At 53.7% G+C, this 9,863-nt stretch overlaps 1 protein-coding gene across 1 annotated transcript; it reads right to left on the minus strand.

Annotated features, from left to right (window-relative positions):
* Positions 1-1,419: 1,419 nt before the first annotated feature.
* Positions 1,420-3,261, minus strand: PVRIG (PVR related immunoglobulin domain containing). The gene is given in 5 exon segments (XM_040262512.1): positions 1,420-2,004; positions 2,007-2,173; positions 2,273-2,396; positions 2,482-2,835; positions 2,921-3,261. Coding segments are annotated over 5 exon segments (996 nt in total). The 5' UTR covers positions 2,982-3,261; the 3' UTR covers positions 1,420-1,714.
* Between the last annotated feature and the right edge of the window lie 6,602 nt (positions 3,262-9,863).

Here is a 9,863-nt window from a genome sequence, read left to right on the forward strand (position 1 = left end):
CAGCCGGGCCCCTCACCAGCCCTGGCTCTGACTTCGGGCCGGCTAGGAACAGGCCCGCGGCCCAGACCTCCTGGGTCCCGAGGATGAGGGTTTCATCGCCTCCTGAGCTGGCGGACTCTCCCTACCCTGATGGGCCGGTGGCCTGGCTGGGGGCCCAGGAGTCCTCAGAGTGGCCCTCTCCTCCCATGAACAGTCTCTTCTAGGCAAGTCCTTCAAGGCCTCCCCTCAGCCCCACTGCCCACCCCTCTGTCCTTGGTCTTGATGTGGTCCCAAGACTGCCGGGCCCCAAGCCACTCCCTTGCTTACATCTCCTACCTTGGTTTACCATCACGGACCTCCTCAGCACCCTCACCTCTTTCCCATGAGCCCCCAGTCCTACATGGACCGCTGAGCTGACCAGGCCAGTGCTGCGGGCTCCTCAGAGGATGCCGATGACCCTCAACCACCCCCTTGCCCTGTCTGGTTCACCGTCTCCCCTGTGTGGTGCAGAGCTGCTGGCTGGTGGGGCTCCCATGGGTTCATTGAACAGTGCCTGCAGGAGTATGCGAGGATTCTGGAAGATTCTGTGGTTGGACGTAGCCTCTGAGCAGACCCTCCCTGAGCCAGGCAGAGGAGGCGGTTCCTGGGATGGAGGTGGCACTCCTGGGGTTTCTCACAGGCAGGACCCAGGAAGGGGCCAAGCAGCAGGTGCCCCCGCCTGGCTGGGTGCTGTCCGAGCCCGGCTCCAGGCCCATTCTGCGGCCCCCCACCCCACCACCCAGAATCCATCACGGCCCGTGAATTCTCGCAGTTACAGGGCTCTCACCATGTCTCCTGTGGGAAAGGTGTGAGGAGGCCCAGGCCCAGCTGAGGGCCGTTGGGCCTGTTTACAGGAGGAAAACTGCTTCCGGGTTGGGGGGGAGCGTGGGTTCAGGCCGTGTCTGAGCGGCCTCTGCCTGCCCCCACCACCTTTCAAGGAGGCCAGTGGGGAGCAATCCTGGTGCCCAGGTAACAGAGAGGAGCCAGAGGAAGCTGGTGTGGGCAGAGCTGAGGGGGGTCCCCTACCTCTGAATGTCAGTTCTGGAGGGAGGGCATCAGGGCCCCACCTCCAAGCCATCTCGGGGAGCCCCTGACCCAGGCACTTTTCAGAGGTTGAAGCCCCAGAAGCCTTTGCTGCGGTCCCAGAACATAGTGGGATTTGAGGTTGGGCCACCAGACCCCCAACCTGTCTTTCCACCTGGCGTTCCTCAGCCAGACCTGCAGGGCCAGGACACCCCCACCCGCTACCCCCGCCGGGGGTGGGGCAGAGGAGAGGTCCCCATGCTGACGCCCCCTCCCCTCTGGTCCTAACCTGGCCCCTCACAGGGGTTGAAACGACGCCAGGCTCTTACAAGCCTGCCCCCCCCACCGCCCGCACCCCCAAAGAAGAAAAGGCCCAGGTCAGAGAAACCATTTTTGTTGACAGTTATCGCCCTCACCTGGGGAGCTGAGGACTTGAAAACAGGAAACCACCTGGGCTGGGGTTTTGTCACCTCACACATACACCCGCGTGCCCACGCTTGCACACGTGCTGCCCACATCCGCAGCCCGCGGGGTCTGTGTGGAGACGCTCGCTGGAAGCCTAAGGATAAAACAAGCTGTGCAAAGACGGTGGCCCCCAGAACGCAGACATCCAACAGAGGGGGGCGTCTCAGAGGCCCGGAGAGGAGAAAGGCAGAGTGACCCGGGGTCCCTCTCATCGCACTCCTGAAGGCCCCAAAGCGGCTCTGCGCCCCAGACGGTCCGGGAGCGGGATGCGGTCTGCGCGGGCGTGGAGCGGCCGCTTTTCCGCCTGAGCGTAGAGTCGGTTCTCCACCGAGACGAAGCTGCTGCGCGCGGAGGCCGGCGGGGGCGCCCAGGGGACGGGGCTCTGGGGTCGGCGCGCGGCGTGGGTGGGGAGCGGCACCCACCCGGGCAGTGGCTGGGGTGGGGGGACCGGGTGCAGGGTTGCCGGGCTGAAGTAGTTGGTGGTCGTGGCGACGTGGAAGGAGGTCAGGGAGGCTTGGCCGGCTGCCTGCAGGGGTGATGGGGACAGAGGCCCGAGTGAGGCTCCATCTCCTGGCCCCCCAGCTGCAGTTCCCTCCGTTCCCCTCCGAAACCAGCCCCCATGCTCACACTGGCTCTCCCGTCTGGCGGCTGAAGCTTCATGACCGACCTGGGGAGAGTGAGGAAGATCAGAGGCAAAGCGTGTGGCCGGCCTGGGATGGGGGGAGATGGGGGCGGTGGACTGGGCTCAGCGGGGGCTGCGTCTCACCAGTGGCTCTGCCGACGCAGGAGGTAGAGAAGGTAGATGCAGCCAGAGAGGAGGACCCCCGAGACCCCCAGGATCCCGGCCAGGTCGGCCCGCAGCACGGGGGCTGGACTGGGAGCAGGGAGCTCTGTGCACAGAGAGACATACCAGTCAGGTGGCTGGAGCCCCAAGTCCCTCCCTGTCCCGCCGGCCCCCCTCCTCATCCGCCCCACCTTGGTCTGTGCTGAGGGACAGATTCCCACAGGCCTCCTGGGAGCCCTCAGGGAAGGAAGTGAACTTGCAGCAGAAGGTGGTGTTGGGACTGGAGCCCCTCCCTGCGGTGGGAGCCCTTTCCAAGGTGAGGGAGACGCTGGTAGCGGTTTCCCAGCGGGCCTGGCAGGCAGCTGTCCATTTCTTGGTGCCGAATATGGGGTGCAGCACAGCCAGCGTGGTCCCCCCAGCACCGTCGGGGCCCCCGTAGCTCACAGTCACCAGGGAGATGGAGCCCGAGCCCAGGAATCCACAGCGGACGGTGAAGGAGGCCTCGGTGGCCTCCCTCTGAACCTGCAGCCACACCTCCGGAGTTCCTGCGGGAGAAGGTGCAGGGACGAGGTCCGGGCCTGGGTCTCCACCCGCACCCAGGGCCTCTGCTCCTCTGTGGCCCCCACTCACCAGCAGTGAGGCAGAGAGTCAGCAGCACCCAGAGCAGGCCCAGGGCCCGGGGCCTGTCCATGGCTCCCCTCTGGCCCGGGCTCCAGGGGGCTGTGGTCGTGGGGATAGCACTTGTATTTCCGGTGTCATCGCAGGAAGTTTTACGTATGAGGATGAGCCGGCTCTGGGAGCAGCTGCTGGGTACTCTCTGCAAACCTGCCCCACTTCCTTCTCTGAATCTGGGGTCGAGGAACGCCGCCCCCCCAAGAAATTTAAAGTGACAGTGACAAGGTTTTCCCTGTTCCCACGCTGCGCTCCTGTGTGAGCGGAACGGTGGCTCAGGTTCCCAGCCCTGCCCTGCCTGTGCGTACCAGCCCTGGGGGGAGATATGCTGCAGGGGGACCTGAGAAGATGTCCTTCCCTGGAGAGGGACGGACCCCCTGGTTTGTCTTTAGGAAGAAGGCAGAGACACACACCACCACCCCCAACCTCCCTGAAGGAAATGTGGCGGAACTTGGGGAGAGGAAGCAGAGCCCGCCAGGCACGGCTGGGCTGTGACCTGCCTGCAGAGCCCTGCTCCATCTGCGCCTTCCTCCCCACAGCTGAGGGCAACTGGCTTCCAGCTGCTAAAGCCAAAGGCCCAGTCGTCTGCAACTCTTCACTCATCTCCAGCCCATCAGGAAATTCTGAAGGCTTCCCATCCTGACCACCTGGCCTCTCCTTCACCACCCTCACCCGCTCCCCGCCTCGGGCTCAAGCCGGCTCTCCCCCTCGGAATCGCTCTGCGTCCGTCGCTCTCCTGTCCACCTTCCTTTACGGAACACACGCTGATGAGAGGGCTGCTGTCCCAGTGACAGGTGCTCAGAATGCTTTGCGTCCTGTCTTGTCTTCCACTGAACTTGCACCTGGGCTGAGAGTGGCTTGTTGAGCTTAAGGGATAGAGCCACGGGTCTATGTGGAGGACTCCTGTCCAGGGTGTGGTGAGAACTCAGAGGGCAGTGGTGCCAAGGCCTGCCCTGCCCACATGCCCCTGATTCAGCATCTCTTCAGATTCCGTGGTGCCAGCCATCAGCCCCCCAGTCTCAAGTGAACCGTCCACACCGGAGAGCCAGAATAAGCAGTCGCTTCATGGCACCCAGCCCAGCTGGCGGGCATTCTCTTACCCTTCGACCCTCTCAGGCTGGGTGCCAGTCTCCTGACCTGACTCAGACCTGCTCTCACCCACTTTCTCCCCTCCTGCTCCCCTGAGGTGAGGGAGACCTGTGCAGAGCTCGCCCACTTCACGGAGGCCCAGCCCAGCACGGGTGCCGAGCACCAGGGTGCACGGGGCGGACTTCAGCCTCTCTAGCCGGGAGGATCCTTTTCTTCTCTCCACTTTGCGAGGCCCAGATCAGGCCACCCCCGCAACTCTAGGAAGCCCCCCCACTCTAGGAAGCTGTCTCGAGAGTGCTTTTCCTTCATGGATAGCCTCCCGCCCAGATAGCGGGCCCTGGGTGGTGGCTCTTTTATTAGCCTCCACACGGTCCAAGTACATAGGGGAGCTCAATACTGGGTGACGGATGAATGAAAAGCCCCGGCACAAAGTTAGCCATTCACCAGCATTTTGCTGTTTTTTCAGTCTTGTAAGTCACGTCGTCCCCAGTAGGTTCTCATTGTGTGGGATTCGGACACCACATGTGGTGTTTGTTGCTGTGTTTGAAGAGTGGAGAACATTACTGTTCTTTGCCAGCCGCCCGCTCCCTTTTCCCTCTGCATGTTAATTTTCAGTAAGGTTAAGAATGTCCATCTTTTATTGTTTCTAGATTTTGTGTATTGCTTAGGAGGGCCAAATTATAATGTCATAGTTTTGTTTCTGTGCTTAACTCTTATGAGAGTTTATGTTTGATCCATGAAGAATTTTAATTTGGAGCTGGTGTTATTTTACAATTTAGGATGCCAGCCAATGTCCCCAAGCCCCTGTTGAATAGTCACTTGCCATCTTTTAAAATTATTATTGGTGGTTGAGTTATAACATTAGTTTCAGGCATACAGCATAGTGATTTAAATTTTTTACAGATTATGCTCTATTTAAAGTTACAAAACATTGGCTATATTCCTGTGCTGTACAAACCTTGTAGCCTTATTTTTTAAAGTTGAGGTATAGTTTATGTACAATATTATATGTTTCAGGTGTACAACAGTGATTCACAATTTTAAAGGTTATATTCCATTTATAATCATAAAATATTGGCTATATTCCCTGTATTACATACTAATATCATTCTGGCTTATTTCATAGTAGTTTGTACCCCTTAATCGCCCACCCCCGTCTTAGCCCTCTACCATCCCTCTCCCCGCTGGTAAGCACTGGTTTTTTCCTCCATGAGTGCTTTTTGTTGTAGTCACTAGTCTGTTGCATTTTTTAGACCCCATTTATAAGTGGTACTGCACAGTGCCTGCCTTTCTCTGGCTCACTGCGCTAAGCCTTCACGCCCTCCCGGCCCATCTGTTCTGCTGCTGCCACTTCCCCTTTATGCTGGTTGCTATTAGTTTATGCGTCTAGGCGCTCCTGTGCTGGGTGCATGTGTACCTTCAGCTATCGCTCTTGGAGTGACCCCTCCATCATGATGTAATGCCCTCCTTTGCCTCCTAGTCGGTCTTCGTTGTGAAGCTGTCTTTGTCTGACATTAAGTATTGGTGCCTCAGCTTTCTTTTGATCCATTTGCATGGATACCTTTTCCCATCCCCTTTCTTGGTCTCTGTCTCCTCAGATTAGAAGTGAGTCTTGCAGGCAGCACATATACAGGTCTTGTATCCATTTAGCCACTCTATGTCTTTTGATTCAAACATTTAGTCTATTGACATTAAAGTAATTACTGATAGGTATGCACTTATTGCTGTTTTATTAACACATTACTGACTGGGGAATTTCTGCAGAAACTAACACCTGTGGTGTTACTGTTGACTGGGGGATTTTTGCAGAAACTAACACCTGTGGCATTAATGTGTCTCCAGTCCAAGTGTTGTTTTCTGCTTGTTTTTGTAGTTCTTTTGTTCTTCTTTTGCCTTATTCTTTTGTGAACTGATGACTATCTTTAGTATTTGAATTTCTGTGTGTGTGCGTTATAGATTTTTGGTTTGTTGTCACCATGAGGTTTACACATAGCAGTCTATATATATATGGGATTAAGTTGCTGATCTCTTGATTTCATTTTACATTTTAATATCTTTTTGTTGTGCATCTCTTAACTACTTATTGTGAGTATAGATGATTTTTACTACTTTTGTCTTTTAATCTTACTAATAGCTTTGTATGTGGTTAACTTAGTACTTTTCCCGTATATTTGCCTTTACTAATGAGGTTTTTCCTTTTGTAATGTTCATGTTTCCAGTAGTTAGCTTTTTCTCGCTTGGGTAAGTCCCTTTAAGGTTTCTTGGTTTGGTAGTGCTGAACTCTTCCAGCTTTTGCTTGTCTATAAAACTTTTGATCTCTCCATCAAATCTGAACAAAAGCCTCGCCAGGTAAAGTATTCTTAGTTGTAGGTTTTTCTCTTTGATCACCATATCATGCATCTCCCTTCTGGCCTGCAAAATTTCTGAAAACTCAGCTGATAGCCTTACGAGAGTTCCCTTGTATGAATCTGGTTCCTTTTCCCTTATTGCTTTTAATATTCTCGTTCTGCCAGTTTAATTACAGTGTGTCCTGGTGTCGTCCTCTTTGGGTTGATCCTGTTTCGGACTCTGTGTTTCTTGGACCTGAATGTCTGTTGCTGTCCCCAGATTATGGATGTTTTCAGCTCTTATGTCTTCAAATATGTTTCCTGCCCCTTTCCCCCCCACCTCTCTCCCTTCTGGGACCTCTGTATGTACATGTTAGTGTGCTCAATGTTGTCCTGGAGGTCTCTTAAAACTGTCATTTTTTATTTTCTTCTGTTCAGCTGTAGCAATTTCCACTACTGTCTTCCAGCTCTCTGGTCCATTCCTCTGTATCATTTAATGTTTTTTTCTAGTGTATTTTTCTCTTTATTACTCAGTTCCTCTTTATATTTTCTAACTCTTCCTTAAAAACTTCTAACTTCTTACTCTGCTTTTCTATTTTTCTCTGAAGTTTTTTGATCGTCTTTATGGCCATTACCTTCAACTTTTTACTGAGTAGATTGACTGTCTCCACTTCACTTACTTTTGCAACTTTGTCTTTTTCCTTCTTTTGTAACATGTTGCTGTGTCTGTAACCTTACTCTGCTTAATTTGCTGTTTTTATTTCTATGTAGGGCCAGACTCTTTTTTTATGAATGTATTGGAATTCCTGGGCTTCCCTGGTGGCTCAGACAGTAAAGAATATGCCTGCAGTGCAGGAGACCTGGGTTTGATCCCTAAGTTGGGAAGATCCCCTGGAGAAGGGAATAGCAACCCGCTCCAGTATTTTTGCCTGGAGAAGTCCATGGACAGAAGAACCCGGTGGGCTACAGCCCATGGGGTTGCAGAGTTGGACATGACTTGAGTGACCAACACACTATCTGGTAGATGGGTTACGTTTCCTGGTCTTGGAGAAGTGGCCTTTGGAGGAGACGTCCTATGTATCCCAGCAGTGCACTCCCCTCTGGTCACCAGGGATACACGCTCTAGGGGTGGCCCTGTGTGGGTTATGGTGGCAGGCTAATTACTGTGGGCAGTCTGGTAGGCATAGCTGGCCCCTAGTTGCGCTGGCTTCTAGGCCCTGTCTTGTGCAGTCTACCAGCTCCTAGTTGGGGCCTGATCACAAGGCAGCTAGCTGACTGCAGAACCCCAGGGGTCCTGGGACCAGTGCTGGTTTACTGGTAGGCAGAGATGGGTCCCAGGGTCTCCGGTTACTGGGCCCTGTGGATCCTGACATTGGTGTCAACCTGCTTGCTGGGTGGTGCTAAATCCCAAGTTCTCTGGCCAAGGGGCCCAAGGTGTACTAAAATTGATGAGCAGGGTCCAGGGGGATGCCAGGGCTGGTGCCTACCTGCCTGCTGATGGGTGGGCTGGGTCCCACTATGGCAGACTATGGAGCAGCAATGGTCTGGGGCTAATATCTACCTGTCGGCAGGTGGGGCTAGGGCTTGCCAGCTCGCTACTAGCTGGACCCAGGGCCCAGGGGTCTTGGGGTTGGTACTTGCTGACTGATGGGTGGAGTTGCGTCCCAGAGGGAGGAGTCCACATGGGACTTGCCAGCGCCAGTGTCCTTGTGGTAGAACAAGCTTTTCTGCCAGCACTTATGTCCCCAGGGTGGACGCCGGTTGCCACCTGCCTCTCTGGGAGACTCTCCGAAGTGGCCTGCCTCAGACTCTTCTGCCCAGAGTCCCCCACCGTGTGTTTCTATGTGCCCTTTAAGAGTGGAGTCCATTTCCCACAGCCTTCTGGCCCCTACAAGCAAGCCCCACCAGCCTTCAAGGCCATTCTGCAGGCCCATCTTCCCAATGGCTTTGGCGCCCGATGTGGGCCGCCAACCCCATGGTCCATGGGGACAACCTCTGCAACTGTAGTTACTTTTGTATCTGAGGGTTGCTTGCTCTGGGTCGACTCTGTCCTAACTCTGCCCCTCTTATCCATTTTGTGGTTCCTTCTTTATATCTTTAGTTGTAGATCTTTTCTGGTCTTTCTCATTAATTCTTCTGTGAATAGTGGTTAATTTTGGTGTGCCCATGAGAAGAGGTAAACTAAGGGTCTTTCTACTCCATCTTGCCAAGTCCCCTCGGTCTCTTGGTGTCCTAATCATTAATTCTCACAAAGGGGCCTACTTCTGGGTTCTTTCCTCATCTACCCATTGATTTGATTATTCCAGTGTCAATATCACATGGTCCTAAGTAGAATGCTTTTCTGTTCTGATGTATGTGAAGGTGCTCATCCTTTCTCAGAACTTCCTTGGCTATTCCGTCTCCAGAATTTTGCGCTCTGGAGACACAAAGGTCATTAAAATCTTAAGTACAGTGAGCCCTGTATTCACCACTGTTGGCCTTTGCCCTCTGGCCTGGAGGTACAGGTTAGATAACACAGGTCTGGTACTGGCCACCTCCTGCTCTGACATCTCTTGGTGAAACCCCAGTGGCCACAGCCCTAGTCCTCTTGCAGAGCAAGCAGCGCCTGTGGTCAGTCTCTGGAAACCACGAGGGTTTGAACTGGGGCTAGGATTTCCCAGGTCTTCACGATCAGGCAAAGCAGCGGGAAAGCTGCTTGAGTGTGACTGGAGGACCAGGTGAATGGCGCGGGGGCAGCACTCTGCCCACGACAGGCTCCAGCCCTCTCAGTGGATCCTGGTGACCATCCACAGTGAGGACCGTCCTCATTTTGAGTTTGTAGAAACGGACTCATTTTCACATCTGTCTAAAGTGTGTATAATAGGCCACTTAAGTTCTTGCATCAAAATAATGTAAAAGATTATACCTGAGTCTATCAGTTCAGTTCAGTCACTCAGTCCTGTCCGACCCTTTGCAACCCCATGAATCGCAGCACGCCAGGCCTCCCTGTCCATTACCATCTCCCGGAGTTCACTGACTCACGTCCATCGAGGCAGTGATGCCATCCAGCCATCTCATCCTCTGCCTGCCCCCAATCCCTCCCAGCATCAGAGTCTTTTCCAATGAGTCAACTATTCGCATGAGGTGGCCAAAGTACTGCAGTTTCAGCTTTAGCATCAGTCCTTCCAAAGAAATCCCAGGGCTGATCTCCTTTAGAATGGACTGGTTGGATCTCCTTGCAGTCCAAGGGACTCTCAGGAGTCTTCTCCAACACCACAGTTCAAAAGCATCAATTCTTCAGCGCTCAGCCTTCTTCACAGTCCAACTCTCACATCCATACATGACCACAGGAAAAACCATAGCTTTGACTAGACCTTAGCCGGCAAAGTAATGTCTCTGCTACTATGTGCTAAATTTGTTAACTATGAAACTAACATATGTGAATTGCTCCTAACAACGGCCTTAAGAGCAAATACTCTATCCAGCATCACAAAGCTAGCAGTACA

Source organism: Oryx dammah, unplaced genomic scaffold (genome assembly GCF_014754425.2).
Source record: "Oryx dammah isolate SB20612 unplaced genomic scaffold, SCBI_Odam_1.1 HiC_scaffold_2, whole genome shotgun sequence".
In the NCBI taxonomy this organism is placed as follows: domain Eukaryota; kingdom Metazoa; phylum Chordata; class Mammalia; order Artiodactyla; family Bovidae; genus Oryx; species Oryx dammah.